Raw genomic sequence first — 23,622 nt, 5'->3', positions numbered from 1 at the left:
TATAAAAAAAAATTATATTTTAATTAATTCTTAATTATTTATTTTCATTTAGCAATAATGAATTCATAATTTTAATTATTTGTGATTAATTAATTATATTTAAATAAGTGATTTGTTGTAAAAAAAACAGATTTGATCTGAAAAGAGGTATAAAAAAAACATTTTGAGAACCACACACAACACAAAAATGTATTATTTTTGTTTGATATAAAATAAAATAGTATTTTTAATAGTAAAAAATAAAATCAGCAATATATTATTAATTATTATTATATTATTTTTATTCATTTTTTTGTTTTTTTTTTTTTGGTGTAAGCGTTTTAAAAAACAACTTTTTGTAATTCTTTTAAATTAAGAATATAAACAATTTATTACTTTAGATTAGTTTTTTAATTGATATATTTTCAAATTTGGAACTTTTGTTTTTAGTCCTTTGTACGTTTTTCGTAAATTAGATGAAAATACGGAAGACTTACAGGATTAAGGTCTGTATGTATGGCAAACACGGACTGAAAAGTTTTACCCAAAATGTTTTTTCGTATTGAAATTGTTATTTTGTATATTATTTCTGAGAGAAAAATTCATAATTCGAAAATAGATAAAATTATATGTAGATAGAAAAGTTTCAACCATGTATACCATTTAAAAAATGAAAATTATTTATGTTTTAAATCGAGCGTAACCAAAATTACATAACGCGTGTGCTGGCGGGTTAATTCGCTAAAATGATTTGATTACTAGTTTTGGATACAATTCTAAATAATCTTCAGAGCAATTGCATGCATTCAATTAAACACTGATCGATTGAGGATAATAAAATTTTCTTAAAATATAATCGCAAAGATTAAAACAAACCCAAGTGTAGTTTCAATGCGAGCAACGATTTGATTTCGTTTTGTTTTTGTTTCGATGTCAAAAATTTTTAATTATCAATAATTATCTCTTGTTTATCATTTTACTTAGTTCGCAAAATACATTTTCAAAAACAAAAACAGGTCTAAAATTAGCAAATTATTTTTCAATGTTAATTGCTAAAATATGACAAATATTATTTTGGACTTTAATGCCAAATGTTAGTTTCAAATTTCCTTAATTACGTACTACAGACATGATAAAGACCTCCCGTTTAGAAGAAAGTATTTCAAATTTAAAAAAAAATTTGTAATCGTCTGCGTGTGTGATGTATCAAGAAAAGTAATCCGGTGAAACGTTCTATTTTTTTGATGATAACCTTTCATATGAACTCTTTTGATAGATAACACATAAATTTTGATAATTTCTTAAAATATGTAAGTAAGTCGTCTTAACAATTAATTAGTTAATAAATTTTAAAATATATCAGTTGGCACATCCAATCCTTGCATACGATTATCAATAAAAATAAAACACGGGTCTAAAAAATCAATATAAAAAAAAAAATTGTTTATATGTTACTGCAGTTCAAAGTTATAAAAACGAAAAGATGATTTTGTAACATTCGCTTCCATGTTTATTAAACATAAACAAAAGTTTAAAAATAAAAATGTTATCAGTTTAGGTTTTTAGGACTCCGTATCTAAATCATGGTACGCATTGATAATCAATTGAGACTACGAACATTCGATGAATTGAGATTAAGAGCAAGAATTTGAGAAAGAGTCTCTTGTGTTGTAAAGGAGAACAAAATAGCAGTCTCTCTGGCACGAGATAGACTTCATAGAATAGAATAGAGAACATCTTCATATCTTCTGTTATTCGCACCTGTAGAAGCCTACATCGAGATTAAGATCAAGAATTTGAAAAAGAGTCTTCTCTGTTGCAAAGAAGAACAGAATCGGTCTCTCTGGCACGAGATGGTGTCAATCCAAGTGTCCTATTCGGCGCACGGAGCACATGTGATTGGCTAAGTTTTCCATATCTATAGCTAAACCATTTAACTATCCTCGGATGAGACTGCTTGATGATCTTTTAGAGACTGAGCTAATATCTTCATATCTTCGGTTATTTGTACCTGTGGAACTCTACAGGGAGCCATTTATACAATATTTGGATCCGAAATTTTGAACCTAACTATTCTGATATCAATACCGACAGAGAAGTTGTGGGATTTTTGCGTAGCCTGCCAGCTTCCTGATTTCAATACTCCTCGGCCCTTCTATTGTTTATTATTATTAAGATAAGGAAAAGAAAAATTTGAATTCGGGAATTCAAGAGATTGATTGAAGAGATCGAAGCATTGGATTCGTTAATCGTAGATTCCATGGGTAAATCTCGTTATATGAACTCGAATAACAATAATAAGTTATAAACACGAACGAAGTTGGAACTTAAAAGTAAATTTGATACACGCAAAGTGCGGAAAAAGAGTACTTACTCTCCTGCATGAATGACGAAAAATAATTTTTTTAATGCACATTGTGAGCAGAGTCATCAAAGTGAGAGATAAACTCGCACTTGGCCAATTTTGTTAAGTACAAAAATTACATTTTGAATTTAGTTCTTTGTATGCGTTCAGCGTTGTTCTTGATTATAGTAAGGCCCCCCACATATTGACTTAATCAATTATTGCATAGCAATTGTTTAAACAAAAGACTATTTTTGATTTATAAACTTCTGAGAAACGATTTTGTTTCGTTTTAAGAAAGTTAATCAAAGTTTTTGAATTTTTATGGTGATTTTTCCAAATAATTTCTGCATGAGGATTAAAATTCTGATCGAAGTTTTTGAAATTTGTTCTGGTAAGTTTTTTTTTTTGGTAATTTGTCGGTCATACGAGCGTCGATTTGAAAATACCTTGAACGAATGTCAGCTAAAATTAAATAGGGTTGAAATTGACGTCTTCTATTTTAGTTTTGAAGCTCGTGTGACCCAATCATAAAATTGAATTCCAAATGTGACCTTTTTTTTCATAAATTTTTTTCAGACTGTTTAAAATTAAATGGTAGGATGTCAACAATTGTACCAGGAGCGTATTGTACACGAAAAGTTCGTGAAAACGAAATGTATCTTTCAAAGATGTCACCAAAAGATAATAACCAAAAATATGAGTACCCAGATAGTAGATGTACGTGAAAATTTATCATAGTTTTTATTGGAAATTGGTTTTCGTTCAATTTATCTATAAGCTGTGCCAGATAATCGGACCTTAATTATTATATTTTTTTGGGGTTGTATGTGAATGCATTGTTTAGTGAATCATATTTATTAAGTGGGTAGTTGATTGATAAAAGAAAAGTGGGAATGTAGAAGGGGGCAGGTTAGAAAGGGTGCCATCAAGTCTGTTCTGCAGTCTTTAAATCGATACTGTCATTAGTACAAGGTTATTTAGTTTAGATTATTTTCTAAAATGAAGTATTGGGTTTTCAATTTTTGGTCAAGTCAAAAAGTGTTGATATTTCTTAAAATGCAAGTTTTAGATATTAGGATTACAAGAGATAGTAAATTATCCCTGATAACTCGATGGCCCCCTCAATAATTTCATTCTAGTGCCGCCTAGAATGCTACGATTAACCAATTTGAATCTAAATGTTTGAATATTTATCCGAAGGTTTATAAAAATTGAGTGAAATCCATTGTATTTTGCTAAAAAAGATGCTTAACGGTACTTAAAAATTAAACCAAAATTTTGTTTTTTGAATTTTGTAGTAACGGAATTATCGCCATTGAAATATAATAGTAAATTGATGAATAGTATTTGGGGCCTTTATAATCGTTATTCTGTGCACAATTTTAAGCAGAACACAGATGCTAATCAACACATTTTAAATGGGGAGCAACAAAAAAAGTAAGTATTCTCGTTTCTGTCTTAACTAATAATTTTGTTCCAATCATGCGAAACATGATAAGACTTGTTCATCAGGTAATAAACCTCTTTTCAATGATACCAAGTCCAAGACAGTAGATTGAGTGGCAGATTCGTATATATAAGACCTTCTGAAACTCAAAAAGCTATGTTTCTAGATTTAAAAAAATTCGTATCTATCTCCAACACTTTTTTACTCAACAAGTATACGAATCATTTAAGGAATCTCTTGTCTACTCTGGCTAACCCAGCTTTTAGACCATGGGACCAGAGTCTACCAAACTTCTCTCAACGACTTTCTTCGAAAGTGCTGTGTTCTCGAATGAGTACATTAGTGTACGACAAATTCCCTGCTACGTTTTTTCAAATCGTTAGCTTAAATATGACGTTATCGTGCTCATTCGAGAACGCAACACTCTCAAATAAAGTCGTAGAGAGAATCTTGGTAGACTCGCCAAAAGGAAGCCACACACGAAGTTTTGTAGTATGTATTAATCATTTTACAAAGCACCCTTTCTGTCCCACGGTTTATTTGGTTCTAGTCTGGTTCTAGTTAAATAAAAAACACAAATTAGAATTATACAAAATTTTTTTATTTTTTTACAGAGAAATTGTTGTTACCCCTACAAATGGCGGTGGAGATTCAACAAATGGCAATTGTTTCACAAATGCATTTAATGATATTCTACCAGCAATGTTTAATACACATTATTAAAGGAAAAACCAAATTTTCACTGTTAATTATGTATCCACTTTATATTTTAAGAAAATTACAGTGAAACCACTCTATATTCACATTATTATTGGGATAAATTGTATAAAATATTATTAATTAATGAGACTTTTTTGTTTGTAAACTTTTAACATTTTTATTATTAAAAAAAAAAAAAACTAATTATATCAAATTAAAATTTTGGTTGAATATATTTATAAGTAAATTTTGATGATGAATCTTTTGAGGTGAAGGAACGAACACTTGGTGCAGACGATTGTGGGGGGAATGTTGTATCGTCTAATGGTGGTAGAAATTTAAAATCACTATAATCCGATAAATTATGTAAGAGTTGTCGTAATTCTGCATTTTGTTTACGTAATCCCAAAACTTCGGAACATAATTGTTTACGATCTGAAAAATTAAAAAAAAAAAAAAATCGGAGTATATATGGGGAAAAAATTAAATAATAACGATTCGGTTCAATCGATATTCGAACCCAAATTAAAGTATTACCTTTTAATATCGTGTGATATTTATTTAAGCCAATTAACAGTGCATCCCAAATTTGTTCCTTCTTATCACTAAATACGTTACGATATCTTTCCCAATATGCAGCCACATCTTCTTGCGAAATATTTCGTGAAATCGCACTTGACTTTCTATTTAAGCGTGATTCAATTGTTACGAATTCCCTTAAAAAAAGTCAAGAATTTCAATTAGTAAGAAGGCTTTTCGCTTATGTATTGGAGTAGGCTGGAAAATATTTCTGTATCGAATCAAATAAGGGGAAAGGGAGTGAATCGCGTACAATCTTTTTTGTAGATCGTGTGTCGAAGAAATGTAAATCGAATTCCCATCATGAATGCCGTCAACGAATTTCGTGAAATATTTTTCAACCCCATTCGAGGAATTGAGGTATTCTGAAAACTTACTTATCCTTTCTGGAGTTAAACATTATGGAGAAATCCTTTATGGCACGAATTATATAACATGGTCGTATAGCAAGTATGTGATTCTTTTCGCAATGATATTTTGTTTTATAGTCTTTGAAGCTTTGTGATTTTACTATCTTCTGTTTTTTATCTTCAGGTGACAAATCTCTCTTTGTTGAAGATGAACCAGCTGATGAAGCTTTGCTGCTTAATGAAAGTATGTTGCTTCTGAAAATTAAAATAAACTATGAACTTATCTGCAATCTGAGCAAATTGAGGATTGGGAAGAGCAAGATTGAACTTGCCATTACCACCCCCCACTCCTTTTGAAATCCCGATGGTAATCAATATTAAAACTATTTATTAACGTACATAATTTGTGAATCTCTAGGTTTTGATTCATCCGTGAACGCATTAAGCACCTCGTTTACTAAATTTGGTGAAGGTTCAATTGCCATTAATAATTTGCTTGTTTTTTCCGGTATAGATCCTTTATCTTTAGAAGACCTTTTTACATGGACAACTTTTTTGGTTTGTTCCGTTTGAGGTAATGAACTGTCTGGAACTATTTGGTCATCTAAAATATCTGAAAAGATTAATTTAGATGGAGCTGAAGACAAAATTCCGGGGTAAAATATGGCTTACATTCTTCACTTTCAGTAGAAACACTTTCGGCAACAATATTATCCTTAATACATACTGGACAATATGTGTAGGGTAAAAAATATTCCAGTAAAGTATTCATATCGTTTTCTGTATGGATATGTAATGCCTAAAAATAAATTAGGTTTTTAGTAAATATTCGAATATGGAAGTAAATCGAGGAGGAAGTTAGAAAATGTATATTTCAATCTCTCTGTTTACTTCCATATAAATATTCAAATAAAATACCAATACGTACAGCAAAAACATTATCCAAATTGATAATTTTTGTATCGTTATCAGAATATGGCGCAAGTAGTGTTTTTAATCGATCTTCAATTAAATTTTCAGTCCTTGTTGCTAATAGGCGTAACATTCGGGCTAATAATGCTGATTTTGCTGTATCATCTTTTATATCATCTGAATGTTTTTCATCTTTTGAAATTATCTCGCTTTCTTTACTTTCGTTATCACGTTCGCTAAAAAAAAATTTGTTATACAAAGTAGATTTTGAAAATAGAACAGGTTCCGAGGAGTTGTTGACTGTTTCATAAATCGAAACCCTCAGGAATCTTATTATTATTAAAAACCTGCCAGATTGAAAATTGAGGGTCTCAGATAAAAGAAATCAGTCAACAGGTCTATTTTCTTCAATTCCGTTCAGAACCATGGTTTAACGTACTTAAGTAAATCAATCATAGCTGGCGTTTCGGGTGCTTTCCACGGAAGCCCTAATTGTTGTTCATGAATAATTTGATCAATATTCAAAATTTTTTTCAATAATTCGGTTGCCTCATTTGTATTCATATTCCATATTTCACGATATTTACGATCATTGGCACGTGAAAAATGTTCATCTTTTCGTTCAACTTCAATTATGTTCGAATTTAATTTAATCACATCCTCAGTTAATTTTTGTACTTCAATATTTGATTCTTTTGTGAAATGTTCAATTTTTTTTCGGATTTGATTCACTACGTCTTGTAATTTATTAATTTTACGCTGTTGCGTTGATTTTACAAGAATATTTTCTTCTTCACGACGTTTTAATATTTGATAATTATAATCCATTGTTTCACTATTTTAATCAGAGAGATAATCATAAATTAAACGATCTAGATAGATCGATCCTTAACCCGAAAAATGATTCGGGATCAGAATCCTAAAATATTTTTCGGGTTGAGGACCGGTGGATGCTTATTTACTTACCTATTTATTAAACATAGCGCACGTAAATTTTGTAATTCTTTTTGTAAATTTTCAATATCATTATCCAAATGGATTCGTACTTCACGAAATATCTCTTGATGTTTTTGTAGCAATCGATACATTTCGGTTTCATGTTCATCTAATTTTTTCATTTTTATCACTAGATTTTCAGCTTCGGTTTCATCGCGCATTTCAATTAAATCATCTAAACGTTTTTTATGTGCTTCCATTACTTCCACACGTTCTTGGACTATCGCTTCTTCGATTAACGCTAGCTCATGTTGGAATGATTTACGCATTAATAATGCTTGACGATCAATACGATCTGCCATTGTTCGAATATCTTGTCGCATACATATCTCATCTTGCGTGTACCTACATCAGATAATATGAGATTAGATTCAAAATGAGATGGATTTGAATCACGTAATAAGGTAAGTTTAAGGAAAATCGATGCAAATATCAAGCATATTCATTGAATTTTGAATTTGAGCCTCGTGAAGTTTATATTTGGAAAACTATTACTCCAGTAAAGGAGGCTTATACCTCTAAATTCTTATAGCTCGAATTGACCTGAAAATTTGTGGGATAGAAAAATATATGTTGAAAATGGAAGTCGATAAAGCAATGAAATCTAAGTAGGTATATTATTTCGAAATGTCAATACTTTTCGAGTTATTGGTAATTGAAATTCGGAGTATTGAACGTAAAAAATTTGACGTTTTTTGAAAAAAGTATTTTGTACACTTTTTAAGGTACTATAAAATAACCTTGAAAATGAGAAAAACTTTCTTTTAATTATAATTCCGTTAATTTTCGTGGAAATGACTTGAAACTTTTTTCATTTTCAAGGTTTTTTTTAGTACTTTAAAAAGTGTATGCTGTACTTTTTTTTAATACTCCGAATTTCAATCGCCAAAATCTCGGAATTTTATTAATTTTGTATAAAATATTCCATATTCATTCACATTTATTTCAGGTATGTATGTACATATATTTTTAATTAAAATTTATGCTAGGTTTATCATGACTGAGATAGAGTAGTGGCTAGCGCACTGGACTTCGGATCAGGATATTCTGGTTCGTATCCTGCCGTGATATAGACATAATTTTTATTTTACTTTTTTAGATAATTGTTTTGAATTAAAAGAGGCAAGTATATAATTTAAAGAGGTTGGTATATTTTATAATTCCTACCTCCTGGCATAAAAATGATTTATGACATTTGCAGGGGGTGGTACAGACAATTAGATATGAACTGAGGTATCCAAAATCAACTGCTTTATTGTTCCAATTGTTACATTAGATAGAAATTGTTGAAAATTTGGGAAAAATGTTATCCCGATTTTATTGATCATTACATTTAAATGAAAAATAATTTCGATTTTCCTTTTGTATTAATAAAACTAATCATTTTCATATTTGTTTCAGGTGTAATTTGTACAAGTATTTATAATAAATAAAAAATGGTTTATATTAATTTTTTTGTTTGAATCTATTAAGTATTATTACTTGCCCTCTTACCATTATCCATTTTTAAACCTCAATTTCAGGAATATAAAACAGAACCTACATATAAAGCAAATTAATTGATAAATGATATTGAAAATCTTTTTTTTTGTTATAAATAAAAATCGTTATATATTTTAAATCTTGTTTTATTTTTTTTATCCCATTTTTTCTTTCAGAACAAAATTCATAACTAATTAATTATTCAGTAAAGGTAAGTATTAAGTTAATTATAAGTTTGTTAACAATCCAGGTAGCTGTGTGGATACAGTACTTGCCTCAGAATACAAGGTACGTAAGTTCGATTCCTGGTAAGTATTAACATTTTTACTTTTAGATTAATTGAATTTTTTCTAATGTTAAAAATTTTCCACTCTTTTTGGGTGGGAATTTAAATAATCATAAATATTCTTTAAAGTCATAAATCATTTTTGAATAGGAAAACATGTAATAAGGTTTTTCCACTCACCAAAAAAGTTAACAGACCAATAAATAACTTTCTGATTTTCGAAGTTAAAACAATTACTTACCTGTCAGGCAATTCCTTCCTGTTCATCATGTTCACCTAGTACAAATGTGGAAAAAATCAATCATTTTCTCCTGCATATTCAATCAAATTGAAATTTTTTTATCAAAAAAGATCGAAAAAATCTTCAATTTTTTCAACATTTGTACTAGGAGAACATAAGTACGAATTAGTAGTTCCTGATAGGGAGAAAAAGCAAGTAAGTGTTTTCACCCCGAAAGTCTAAAATTTTATTTTGGCAGAAAGTTATTGGTCTGTCCAGAAGTCATACTCACCAAACACGGGTGTGCAGACCACTAACTTTCTGACTTACGAGGTGACAACAATTACCTTGCTATCAGGTACTACTTATTCCGTCCGTCCATGATGTTCTCCTAGTAGAAATGTGAAAAAAATTGAAGTTTTTGAACGAAAAAAAACTATTTTTTCATCATTTGTACTAGGCAAACATGTTGTGGTGGAAATTTGAAAACCACCTTCCCCTACTAATGTCATAAATCAATCTTCTGTCAGGGGGTGGGAATTAAAATAACATAAAATATACCCCACTCTCTTACTTATTTATCGCTTTTGATTCTCATAACAATTATGTAAAAAAGTGACATTACCTCTGTATAATAACTTATTTACTTAAAAAATATTCGGGACCATGCTAGATTCGAACTGTTGCACTTTGTAACCTGAGGCGACTGAGCTAGCCACTACTCCACTTTCGACTTACAATATCTATCCATAATGTAATATATATATCTCCTCTTTTTTCAATAAACATGTTTTCTAAATTTGTTCGAGTTTTACTTCAAAAATTTGAGCTTTAGTTTAAAACTTGTAAATAATTAGAAACTAATTAATATTTATTTTGCAAAGTCCACTTTAATTAAAAATAATTGTGACAATTGTTTCGATTTTTACATCATATTCATACAAATGTGAGTTTAAAAATTTAGTTATACTATACTTTGTGGAAGTTCATTTTTAATAAAACAAAAATAAATATATCATTGTATATTTTAATAGATTTATTTACAATCATTCTTCCACAATTTATTTTAAGGTTTTTTATTTTTTATTTATTTTATTTTAATTTGTTTAAATTAAAAAATCGATTGTTACAATAGTTGCACTTATTTAAATTTGCGAAAAAAATAAAATATTCCATTTGCATAAACTTTTAAAATTTTTAACTATAAATCAAGGTATAATGATAGTTTAAGTAATTAGCGACAGATGGAACTACCATCGAAATAATGTTAGTTCAACGGTTTTACCATAGATGGCACTATAGTCGAAATTAATAAATAGTTCAACATGTTTTTTATAGATGGCACTGCCTTCGAAAATAATGTTAGTTCAACGAGTTTACCATAGATGGCACTATAGTCGAAATTAATAAATAGTTCAACATGTTTATTATAGATGGCATTACCGTCGCTATTAATGTTAGTTCATCCATCGAAATTGTTGTTAGTTCAACAGGTTTTCCATAGATGGCACGTAGATGTATTTTGTTTTGAAAACATTTAAATTTTTTGACTGAAATGATTTTTAAAACTACATTATTTTTTTATGTTTTCCTTGCCACAAATTATTATAATGATTTTTCCTATCTTTCTTTCGAATTAAATAAAAATACTTGTGTGCCAGCTAATGCCGGTAAAACTGTTTTTATTGAAATGAAAATGAAAATTTAATTTCTGATCTGCTACCTGTACGCTTTGAAAAACTAATTAATTACACGAAAACTAATCAGTCCTTAATAATAAAATTATATTCCTAAATCTTCCAAAAAAGGAATCCCAATTGAATTAGTTTAAATGGAAAATTAACATTTATGAATTTATTCTAAATTATTTATTCATTGAATTTTCCCAATCTTCTTTATCTCAGATAAAATTTTAAAAGAATTAGTAACAGGAGAATATGTACGAAATACATTTAATTATGTCAGGTTGGTATTGTTTGGTTCTAATGCCGTTGCATTGCCAGCACTGATATTACTAATATACTTTGTCTCTTTTGGTTCAATACAATATCCTATATATCTTACTCATTTATAATTTTATATTTTAAGACACACCTGCTATTATTATTAGTTTTTTATACTGTAATATCCATAGACATGTAAAATCTCCTACGTCTCTATATCACCTGTTTAACATATTCTCCTGATACCAAATTTTAAAATTTTTACTCCAGAAACCTAAAAATAGCTTGTAACGTGCATTGCCTATATAATATTTTTGCATAATTTACACATTTGTTTGCTTAAAATAATAAAATTTTATAAGAATTGGTAGCAGGAGAATATGTACGAAATACATTTAATTATGTCAGGTTGGTATTGTTTGGTTCTAATGCCGTTGGATTGCCAGCACTGATATTACTAATATACTTTGTCTCTTTTGGTTCAATACAATATCCTATATATCTTACTCATTTATAATTTTATATTTTAAGACACACCTCCTATTATTATTTTTTTTTTTATACTTTAATATTCATAGACATGTAAAATCTTCTACGTCTATATATCACCTGTTTAACATATTCTCCTGATACCAAATTTTAAAATTTTTACTTCAGAAACCTAAAAATAGCTTGTAAAGTGCATTGCCTTATCTTATTGTTATCTTAATCTTATGAAGCTTACTTACTTTTCTTTTGAAGCCAATATGGTTTTCGCAATATTAAATGTAAAAGATATTCGTGACTTACCGGGTATCTTTAAATTTGAGCTCATAGTCTAACATTTCCAGCAAATCATTTTTTCGCTTTAATAATTCATCACACTTTAATTTCTGTTGCGCTAATCCATTGTCTATGTACAATGGATCATTAGATATTGTCAATTCAGGCCATCCTTCAGATAATTTATGAAACATTTCCTCAGCAATTCGTCCTTCTGCCTCCAATTTTGATGATATACGTTTTTGCTCGGCAATAAGTTCCTTACGACGTTGTACTTCACGACTTTCGTTAGCGATACGTATATTTGTAATGTACTCATCGCCAATAAAAATTTTCTTTTGTAATTTATCCCAACTTTCATCGATTTGTTTTTCAACAATTGTTTGTTTCACTTCTTCGGGTACTATTTCGCCAGGTGGTAAATGTGATCTGTTCAAAAATGAAATTGTTATTAATTTTGCTATAAAAATATTAAATTATTAAAACATACTAAATTTTCGATACTCACTTGCGTATAGCTTCCAATCGACGCAATATACGTAATCTTCGTGCCAATTTTCTTTCACGCGGATCCGTAGAAGTGATATGCGGTTCGGGAAATTCTTCAAATTCTGTTGAATTTCGATGTAATGCTTTCTCTAATGGTTCTATCATATTTGCATCAAGATCTCGAATTAATTTTAGTTGGGCAGGAAACATTGCGAAAATATATTATAAGAAAATTATACGTAAAATAAATTGATGGTAACTATGTATAAAAATATTTATGGGTGGAGTAAAAAAAATCGATTAAACAAAATTAAAGAAACTGATTAATAATATTAATTAAAAACATTTTAAACCGCGATAGTCGCTATGAATTATTAATCAACAGTTTTAAATATTTTTGTAAATATATATTTTAAAATGAATTTTAAAATAAAATATTTATATAAATTTCAATTATTTAAAAAAAACGCGCCCAAAATTGTTTATCCAGCCATGATTGTGGATAGTACAGTAACGCCATCTAAAGCTCTTTCTCAATTAAGTAATGGCCGAGTAGGTTGTAGATTTACATTTGAAAACGTGTAATCTACAAACATCCTAATTCTAGGACTATTATATAGCAAATAATATATTTAAAAATTAACCAGAAGAATGGTTGCTAAAAAGGTAAGCCATTATTTTACTAATTTTAAAAATTCAATACTAAAAGATATTCATTCAAGTTAAATGGAAAAAATTTCCTAACCTTTAATAAAATGTGTTATTTTTTTTTTCTAGCCAGCATCTGCACCTGCACCTGCTACTGCCAAGAAATCAGCAGGTCCAAATGCAAAAGAAACGAAAGAACAAAAATCTAAAAATATTATGCGAGATTTACATATTCGTAAATTGTGTTTGAACATTTGTGTTGGAGAATCTGGTGACAGACTTACCCGAGCGGCTAAGGTAAGAAATTTATTCGCTTTTTGTAAATTAATAACCGCATACAATTGTTCTTCGGCAAATATATTCGAAATATTGCTGATTAGTAAATGTATGCTAGAAAAAAATTGATTTTTATTTGCAACTCACGCTTACGAATTACTAAGTGTGTTACTACTGAAATCAAACATGTTTTCTAGACCCTAAAGGGAAATATTCGATTGAATATTATTACAAACTAATCCAATTTTTTACTTGTGTTAGGTATTAGAACAATTAACTGGTCAACAACCTGTATTTTCCAAAGCTCGTTACACCGTTCGATCATTTGGTATTCGTCGTAATGAAAAAATTGCCGTACATTGTACGGTACGTGGTGCAAAAGCTGAAGAAATTTTGGAACGTGGTTTAAAAGTACGAGAATATGAATTACGTCGTGACAATTTCTCTGGTACCGGTAACTTTGGTTTTGGTATTCAAGAACATATTGATTTAGGTATCAAATACGATCCAAGTATTGGTATCTATGGTTTAGACTTTTACGTAGTCTTAGGACGACCTGGTAAGTGTTACACCTTGAGTTTTGTTTTGATCGTAGTTGCATAGATATTTCGTTGAGATCATGTAATTACCGAATGACTTGACTGAAAAACTATGCAAGATTAAATTGATTTTTATTTGCAACCCATGCCTACGAATTACTAGGCGTGTTACTACTGAAATCAAACAAATATTCCATAATTTCTTAATCCAAATTTTACCAAAACTTTTTTAAGGTTGAGGTTATTCGGACAAGATTGTGTTTTTAACGTGAACAGAACATAATCCAAGTTTTTTTAGATTTTCTGAGAATCGGTGAGTGAACGCAAACACCCGAGTTAACCAAAAAATCCGCAGACATGTACTAATTTGACCCCAATAAAGGCATGACTACTAATATTTCACCAGCTCCGGCAAGGGATTCGTAATCTACTTCAACAAAATTCTTTGATTTGGTTCTTTACCTGCCGTTTTAAGAAATGTCCGAGTAGCCTTACCGTTTTTATAAATAATTATATTAATGTTTTGAAGTGGCGGTAATTTTTGGAGCAAAGAAATTAGATTTTCATAATAATCTTGAAGAATTGCTTAAAAATAAATGTTTTTAATGTTATTTCTAGGTTTCAATGTTGCACACAGAAGACGTAAACAAGGAAAAGTTGGTTTCTCACACCTTTTAACAAAAGAAGACGCTATGAAATGGTTCCAACAGAAATACGATGGTATTATTTTACAAAGCAAAGCAAAATAAATTAATTTACTTTGTCTTACTTATGTTTAATAATAAAATATATTAAAAACTATTTGATTTTTTTGTTTTATTTGAAAAACCCATTCATTTTCTTAGAAAAATCGAATTAAGAAAATCTTAAATAATTGTTATCCTGTTTGGTTTCAATTAAAAACAGAAATTAAAGGGGCCTAAAGTTGATGAATTCCAAATTTTCTTTTTTTCAATAAATTTTTGAATCCACTAGACTGGAAATCCAATCAGCTCCGTTTTAATTTCCAACCAATCGAATTGAGACAAGTTCAGTTTATCAAACGAAGTCTTTTAAAAGATTTGGCGATTTCCCCATTTTGGATCTATCTATCTATAATATTAGAAAAAAGAATGTGCAGGAAATAAAACAAATAGGACGTCCTCTTCTTTGACTCTGAATTCAAAAAAGTGATATTATTTCGACAGAAGAATATTTTATGTCTAGGGGATGGGATAGCCTAATTATTTTGTGAAATAAACATGTTCTCCTAGTACAAAATTTCAAATTTTAGCACAATACAAGCAACTTTTTGGTTTTGGGAAAGAAAAGAAGGAAAAATAGTAAAAATTTTATTTAATCTTTAATAATAGGAGAGAGAACATGATCTAAAAAAGTGAAACAATATAACATATTCTCCTATTAAATTAGATACGAACTGGGACCTAAAGTCAACTGCGTTATCCACTTAGTTCTCATTGTTGAATTATTCCACCATTAACTTTCTTTCTTAAAACTTCTTTGCTTTATGGAGGGATTTCGCGATTGCACCAGAATAAATACAAAAATTTAATGGGGCGCTCAATTAGATACGAACTGGTTACCCAAAGTCAACTGCGTTACGCACTTAGTTCTCATTGTTCCATTATTCCACCATTAATTTTCTTTCTTTCTTTCTTAAAACTTCTTTGCTTCTGTATGGAGGGATTTCGCTATTGTCCCATTTTGGATCTTTAGCTTATAAAGGAATGCGGGAATCAAACAAAATAAGATAAAAATAATTTTTTAAATGAATATTTTCGTTTTTTTAATGACATTTTTGTTTTATATTTCAATAATATATAACAGATAAATGATACAAATTTATTTAAAAATTGTAAAATAAATAACATATTAATTTTTTTTTTTTTCATTATTATTATTATTAATTTTATTATTATTTCTTGTTTTGTTTTAACATTCAACTTACATTTTATAAAAGCGTACAATATTTTGTAAATATCAGTTTTTTTGTTGTTGTTGTTCTTGTGATTTTAATTAATTTCTTTTAATTAATAATTATTATTGTTTATTTTATTTATATAGGTTTGTTTTTTCTCAATAATAATTAATTTTGTTTTTTAATATTTACAAGATTTTTGTTTTAAAATAATTTTCATCATATTTCAATTGGTTTGTTTAAATAAATTTTTATACACGCATGCGCAATTCACATCTAATATTTATATTTTATGTATATGTATAATGAATTTAATGAATGCAATTGTAGATTTTCTTCCTTATTAAGTTCAAAAAAGATTAGATTAGTTTTTGATAAGTAGGGAATAAAGTAGGAAAAAGGGTTAAAAACAAAGAGTTTTTTTATTAATGATCTAGGGTTCGACATTAAAAAAGTATTTATCAGACTACGCAGATGTGGAATACCACAAGTATCTGTTAAATAAGCCTCCTGGTCTAAAAGAGTGATTATAGATTATCGAAATGTTGAAAAGTAGTCATCAAATTTTGCTGTCGTTTGTCTTCACTTCGCACCAGACAGATAATATAATTTAGACAGTAAACCTCCTCTTCTTGAATTCATTTCGGAAGGATAAACGATCAACAAAGAATAATATTAGATCGTATCGGATTTACACGAAAAAATCAGCCGTAGAACCAGACTTGTGATCGAATTTAAGACCACAAATACATCGATTAACCACCGCACTCTCCAGATTTAGCTCCCATTTGATTTTTTACTGTTCTCGAAACTAAAACTGCTACTCCTTGGTAATACGTTTTGAGTCGATCAATCCAATAAAATAAAAATAAAATTGAGACACAAATGTTTAGAAGATACTGACGTAGAAGTTTCATCAGATGGGGAAGAAGAGAGCTGATGATTTATCGAAAATTTTGGGAAAGTATCATGATTTCAGCTCATTGAACACTTCTGTCGGTTATCGCTCGTTCGAGAAGATTCGATTACCTATAATCTTACATTTATACATGATCTCTTTTGAGCTATTCTTTCCTAATGTCGATCCCTTAGCCACAATATACAAGCAAACGAGTTCTTTTCGAATTTAGAATTTCATCTTTCTTCTAACTTCGATCATAAAAACACAACAAAAATCTAAAAAAAAAAAACCTTTGAATGATATTTGAAACATAGTACGCTTTTAAAATAAAAAAAACAAAAACATTTTTGTTGGGGGGGATTTGATTTTTATACATTGTTAGCGAGACGTTGCACCTTTTTCTTAATAATGACTTTTTTGTTCGATTTATGTAAATTTTTCATTTTGTTTTGTACTAAATAAAAAGTGTCTATAAAGATAAAAATTACTTTTTTTTCCATACTTTCTTGTTTTTTTTTAATATATATATATATAATTATCGTAATACTGTATGTATACATTTTTTTCAAAAATTTATTTATATACGCAGGATCATGATCAAGGAAATTATTTGGAGAGAAAGGACACAAGGAGGGGACATTTTTTTGTAAATATGAAGTCTTTTTTTATACGTTTGAGATTAAAATAAAATTAAGTTTTATTGTTCATCGATAGAGCGTTTATTTTATTAATAATATGTTAAAAAATTTCATTTTTAAAAGCAGTTGATTTTTGCGGAGGATATAAACACAAAGGGCGGAATCTAAACCGAATTAGAAATTCATAGAAATTCAATTAGGTGCGAATTCAGCCCCCAAAAAAGGTGGACACGACACAACCACCCGAAAATCTTGATCCTTTTTTCTCTTGGAACTTTATTTTGCCTAATTTGTCAAAAGTATACGCATTAAAACGACAAGGTCGTAAATTGTACGGGTTAATATGATAACGAATCAAAATTAGTAACTTGAGAAAACTTTCTTTTCATATATCTCTGGCTTGTGAAAATCAGTGAGAATTTCTAGTTTTCTGATTGCACCCGAGATGAATCGAATTAAATTCGAACTTTTAACATATTAATAATAACATATATATAATAAACTATTGGAATGTTTTTTGGGGTGAACTAATGGATATGGGGGTTTATCAAAATAGAATTGAAAAATTTTATTTATGAACATGAAACAGTCTTTTTTTTTTAAATATTCGCACACGTAAAAAATCAAATTGATCAGTGTCTGCTGAATACAAAAAAATTGAATACCTTTGATTAAAAAAAAGCAAATAAGAAAATTAGAGGATTAATACTGAATATTTTCAGACACTGTGTTAGTCCGTTACCGAGAAAGATGCTCGAATTTTTTTTTAAATAAAACGTATAAAAAAATATACGACAATATTAAAATTGACACTTTAAAATTAATAATATCAAATAAAAAAACAAACATTATTTAAGTTTTTTTGTTTGTTTATACTACATAATAATTATTTTTATAATTTTTTTTTCTACAAGAATATATTTACAAAATTATTTTTTCATCAATCAATCAACCAAAATTTATATACAGGATGTCACTTAAAAAGAGTTAAAAAATTGATTTTTTGAAATATTTTATAAAAATTAATACGTACTATTTTGTTTTTGTGCAGAACTCTTGCACCTAAAGTTGTAGAATTCGATAACCCATACCTTTAACAGAAACGATAGCAACATCACCCAAAGCCATCTTCGATTTGAACCTGTAAAGATCAAAGAGAAGAGGCGATGCAACGGCCGATTAATTAAACAAAATTAAACGGCTTAAATTCTCTCCTACCAATTCGATTGAAGTCAAAGCCTTCCCTAACAGTTTAACGGTAAATAAAGTATTAAAATTAAGGAGTTGATACGAAGAAATATTACCAAAACACCCGTCCAGTGATTACCTTTTTTAGACATTATTTCCACATTTTCAGGACCTTTTAATATAAGAAATGAAAATTCGTTCGGGTCTTTTTCATTTAGCCCGATTGTAAATTTTGACTTCCAAACTTAAGTCAGGTTAGTATTTATTTCCGTTTATTTGATATATAACAGACTTTATCTGGACTAACTTTAAATTGACAAAAAACAATTCCCCGCGACCACTAAAATGTTTGGCAAGAGTATTTTTACATATTTAAAGGTCCAAATATTCCAGTTTCTGATTTGCTGAATGAGTCATAGAAATTGAAAGTTGACTCAACCGCACAAAAGGACTTTTGTGGGTAACTTATGATTTCAAGGTGGTAATCCAATTTTTAGAATCATCTGTCGTGTTACGTCGGTTATATTTATTATTTTTAATAACACATTTTCAATAAGTAACTCAAAAGAATCATTTTTCAAATTTCCTTCAACTTTTCAATTACACACCCTGTATAATATTTATCATCTCATTGGTTCTCCTAAAACAAAGCATTTATTTGTCTAAAAACACACACTTAAAAACATTACGTGCGTATTATAAATATTTTCACGTATCGAATTACACTCAATTTTATTTACAAAGAAAGGTACTACACCTCCGTTTCGATTTATTCAATCAACTTCTACTATTCGTATCTTTGTTTTCTAAGTTCCAAAGATAATATCGATAGATGTTTTGATTAAATAAAACAAAAAAGACGCATAGTATTTGCTGGTAATTAAATACGCATCAATCAATCGTTACACAATTTGTTTTTTTATATATTTGATATGCTTTTGAAATCACACACTGTACTTCCATATATATCAAATACACCTCATCATATCATATAAACATGGAGGTGTAAGTGGTTTTTTTCATATAATTAATATAATATTTGACTAGTTTTTCTTTTTTTTATACATAAATTTTTCTTTGATATGAAGATAATACACTTTTTCTTTTAAAGTTTTGGTGTCATTTTTAATATTGTAAATAGAGGAGGGGGGTTTTTATTTGTTTGTGTTTGGGTTGGCTGAACATTAACGTTTAAGGTCGAATAACTTTCACCGTGAGGGTAATAATTTAACGTATTCTGAAAATGGTTATGTGAGAAACGCATTATTAATGTCACAGTTCCGATTCGTAGCCAGATGAGTTGAATTGAAGAATATTCGACGGGCTGTTTAAGTGAACCATCTGATATTGAAAATCCCACCATCACAAACAGGATCGTCTTTAAACTATTGGGGTCCTTTTGGAAAGAACCTTCACACTGTAGGACTCTTTTTTCACATTTACTTTTTTCACTACAACTTGGGGAATTCATAGAACTCGAGACCTTGCCCATTTTCAATAATCAGATTCTATTGTGGATGTACATCCAGAATTTCGATAGTCATTACTACACACGCAAATCTTTTCTAGAATGATTGGGGCCCTGAAGTCTTTAGGATCAGGGGCTCTTATGCTATAAAATATTCGCCGGGGTCTTTTTTATGTCGAATCAATCTTCAATCTACGATTCGGTCATCTTCGCATTTATTTTTACACACAATCTTGACGTCCTTTGTCAGTAGCTTAAGAATATGGCGGTTTCCTCGAAACTTTCCCACAGTGCCCAATGGGGAAAAAAGACCATTAGGAAACAGTTTTTTAAATTGCTTTTGTGGATAGTTCTTAAAAATTTCATACCAGTTGGTTAATGCTTCTTGGTTAATCACATGTTGTCTCCTCATGTGACTTTTCAAGCTTCTTTAGAAATTCTCCTAGTATTCACATAAAGAAATTACCTGAGATTTGTCCGAAATATAGCACCGTAATCGGAATAAATACAAGTAAAAAACATTTCGAACGAAAATCTCGACCTTAAACGTTAAATCGAGCAGACAACACAAAAAGACGTTGAAAAAATTACATTTACATTATATAATGAGGAAGGATAGGAAAATTCTTGGATAACAACAAAAAGGTCTGCGATCAATCGTAGTTTTAGTGAGTTTCTGACTACGCTTGGTCAGAGATCTAAAAGTACGGTTGTGAAAATACGTGTGAAAAAAGGTTTTTTTTTTTTTTTGGGGGGAGGCCAAGGAAAATTATGTTTTGTTGAATTAATTTTTAAATATTGATTTTCTGTACATAACAATATGCTCAATAATTAATTTGATTTGTGAGATTAATGAAGTAAAATTACAATGAAGTGTTTTTTCTTTCTTTTTTTTTTTTTAATTATTAATTAATTAATATAATATACAACGGTATAAATATATCACGTACTCCTCTCACATTCGTGTCGAAAATACGATCAAACACGATGTAAGATTGTGATATAGTTAAATAGTGCTTTTTCAAAGAGGTCTTTGTCCCCATTTTTCCGTAAAAATGGGGCAAACATTTGACCCTTATGATATCATACATTTTCTTTCATCCATTCATACACACAAGCACACGAACGCACGAGCAATTCATACAAAATTTCTCTCTTTGAACGGTAAACATAACCACATTTTTTTTTTTTTTGGTTTTTTTGTTTTTATAAAAACAAAATTTTTCATATAATATAACAGGTCTAGGTCCAAGCGTAGTGTTTGAGAGTCATTTCAGTGCTTAATAAGTTTTCCATTAACGAAAAATTTCTCTTTCCAACCGTATTGCAATGAATATCAAATACTACTGACTGATCCCAGACCTTTAACCAACCATTTTTTAAATATTTAAAGCTCTTATCGGGTTTTATTATACTTTTTTATACAAGTTTGTGTGCGTATTTTACGCACACGAATTTAATTAATTAAAATTAATTAGTCTAATTCATTTATTTTCACTTAGTTTTGATTATATTTTAAGAGTAAGAAAAGTGTTTTATTTTTGGTGAAAAAAATGATGGATATTATTTTGTTTTTAATTTACTGTACAAAAAGGTAGATTTATTTTCTAATATTTTTTTTAAAAAGGGTGTTTTTTTTTTTAATATTTAAGGGGGGGCGCAATATTAGACGTTATATTTATTTATAATTAACCTTTACGATTTTAGTTTTGTTTCGAAGAAGATTATCAAAAAGTAACACGCATCAAATTTCTTTTCGGTTCTCTTTGACCGCCGATAAATTTTAAAAGACAATCTTTCGAAATTCTGTTGTTCAGGGGTAAAAAAAATTCAGCAAATTTTCGTCCCGCACTTTCAACTCTTATCCATTAGTATTATTGTCTTAGAAGAATCCACCCAATTTTTTACTGGATTAAATTTCGTATGACAAAAAGAACAATAATTGAAGTGATTCGAGAAACATTTGAAACTTTTTCAAAACAATTTCGATAATATTACCACGAAACAAAACCAAATTCGATAAATTTAAATAATGGATAAATACACAAGTTTTAAAAAGTGTTCTCTCACGAGGAGGTAGCGTAATTATGGTATATATTTATTTTTCCTAAATCAAGAGTGGACACAAGTCCATTTTAACAGAAAAAAAAACTAGACTCGTGCCACTGAATTTTTGGATTAAGTAGTTTTTTTTTTTAAAAAACATTAACACCCGATATTTTTAAAATAAACAAAAAAATTTATGCGTATAACAATTGTAAACATGTCATTTGCGTACACGTTACGTATCGTAAATGAACCGTATACAACGTGTAACAGACATGTTTTTTTAGAATTGGTCTTCCTGACTTAATATTTTGGCTGCTGCTTTTTTTTGTATTATATTTGTTTTAAAAATATTTACTTACAAATTTATTTCTAAATTCTTAAATCAATTTCCAATGATTTTTCCCACAGTTTAAGTGTGCCAAAAGTTCTGAAAACTATTTCAAATCACTTTTCTTTTTTTTTTTAATTAATAGGCATATCCATCTTTTCAAAAAGTCTTTTAGAATATTTTTTTAGGCATTTTGAAGAAATCAAACATTTAATTTTGAGTTATTTGAAATAGTGAGTGCAAACATTTGACACAGAATTTTAAGACTCTTATATTTTAAATTGCAATTAGTTTTTGTCAGATATAAACATTTAAAATTATTAAAAATGGAAAGTTGTGTTGGATCCCTGAAAGGAAATATCCTGGAATACTTAGAGCTGACTTTACTCTCTCCCAAATTTTCAGAGGTTTTAGAATGACTGTAAAATACTACGCTAAGACTCAAATATTTTGATGGATAAAATCATTGGACATTGCACTTAATTATTTAAAAAAATGGTCCATCGATATTTTTTCTATTTATCTTAAATTTTACGATGATTGATCATCTTAAAAAAATGAATAATGCCGACAAAAAATAAAAGACTAGAGGATGATGGTAGTATGTGTAATGTGTATGTATGTATATATGTATGTATGTCAGTGTTAATATGAACATGAAACTATTATACCAAGAGCCAGACTTGCCAAATTATTGATCGTGCGCGGAATTTCCTCCAATGATTTAAATCGATAAGGCAAGCACGGTATCACAATATCTCTACACAAAACTACAGCAGGCAAAGGATGGTTTTTTGAATTACGTTATCTCTTCGTTTTCCCGAGAAAATTCCTCGAGAATCGAAAATCATTTGCCATGATTTCGTGATTTAAATAGACTCCCTTCCACGTAATGAGAGATTAAGCCAGCGCGGGATCCGTAAAAAATTGTTTCAGTCGATTTTTTTTTAAATTCGTGAATCTACCGTCATTCCTATCGCCCTTTTCCTTTTGTCCGCTTCCTTTCCCTTTTTTAGTCAACAAATAATTAATTAATCACAATTTGTTTACCTTTAATCTTCGTTCATGGACCCTTATTTTATTTCCGCTACCGTAGACCCTTTTCAGCTTGGAATCGACTACCAAGGGTTCAAACCAATTTGGGAACGGCTGTTGTAAAGTAAGTGTACATACCATTT

General features: G+C 29.1%; 3 protein-coding genes across 3 annotated transcripts; 2 read left to right on the top strand and 1 right to left on the bottom strand.

Annotated features, from left to right (window-relative positions):
- The first annotated feature begins 2,468 nt into the window (after positions 1-2,468).
- On the top strand, positions 2,469-4,617 carry LOC123301781. Its single transcript, XM_044884680.1, has 4 exons — positions 2,469-2,717; positions 2,903-3,043; positions 3,625-3,763; positions 4,388-4,617. The coding sequence occupies exons 1-4, from the start codon at positions 2,648-2,650 to the stop codon at positions 4,494-4,496; spliced, it is 459 nt and encodes a 152-aa protein (XP_044740615.1). The 5' UTR covers positions 2,469-2,647; the 3' UTR covers positions 4,497-4,617.
- On the bottom strand, positions 4,523-12,701 carry LOC123300387 (dynein regulatory complex protein 1 homolog). Its single transcript, XM_044882958.1, has 11 exons — positions 12,511-12,701; positions 12,030-12,431; positions 7,280-7,654; positions 6,753-7,148; positions 6,330-6,549; positions 6,074-6,200; positions 5,801-6,014; positions 5,429-5,656; positions 5,010-5,188; positions 4,756-4,907; positions 4,523-4,567 (listed from the first exon to the last, which is right to left on the bottom strand). Exons 1-11 carry the CDS (start codon positions 12,699-12,701, stop codon positions 4,523-4,525), a joined length of 2,529 nt encoding a protein of 842 aa, XP_044738893.1.
- Positions 12,702-13,012: 311 nt separating this feature from the next.
- LOC123301778 (60S ribosomal protein L11) lies at positions 13,013-14,741 on the top strand. The gene is made up of 4 exons (XM_044884677.1): positions 13,013-13,157; positions 13,269-13,436; positions 13,677-13,974; positions 14,573-14,741. Exons 1-4 carry the CDS (start codon positions 13,143-13,145, stop codon positions 14,701-14,703), a joined length of 612 nt encoding a protein of 203 aa, XP_044740612.1. The 5' UTR covers positions 13,013-13,142; the 3' UTR covers positions 14,704-14,741.
- The last annotated feature ends 8,881 nt before the right edge of the window (positions 14,742-23,622 follow it).

The sequence above is a fragment of the Chrysoperla carnea genome, chromosome 5 (assembly GCF_905475395.1).
Source record: "Chrysoperla carnea chromosome 5, inChrCarn1.1, whole genome shotgun sequence".
NCBI lineage: Eukaryota > Metazoa > Arthropoda > Insecta > Neuroptera > Chrysopidae > Chrysoperla > Chrysoperla carnea.
Note: the sequence above shows the minus strand (reverse complement) of the source record. Positions and strands in the feature narration are given on the sequence as shown.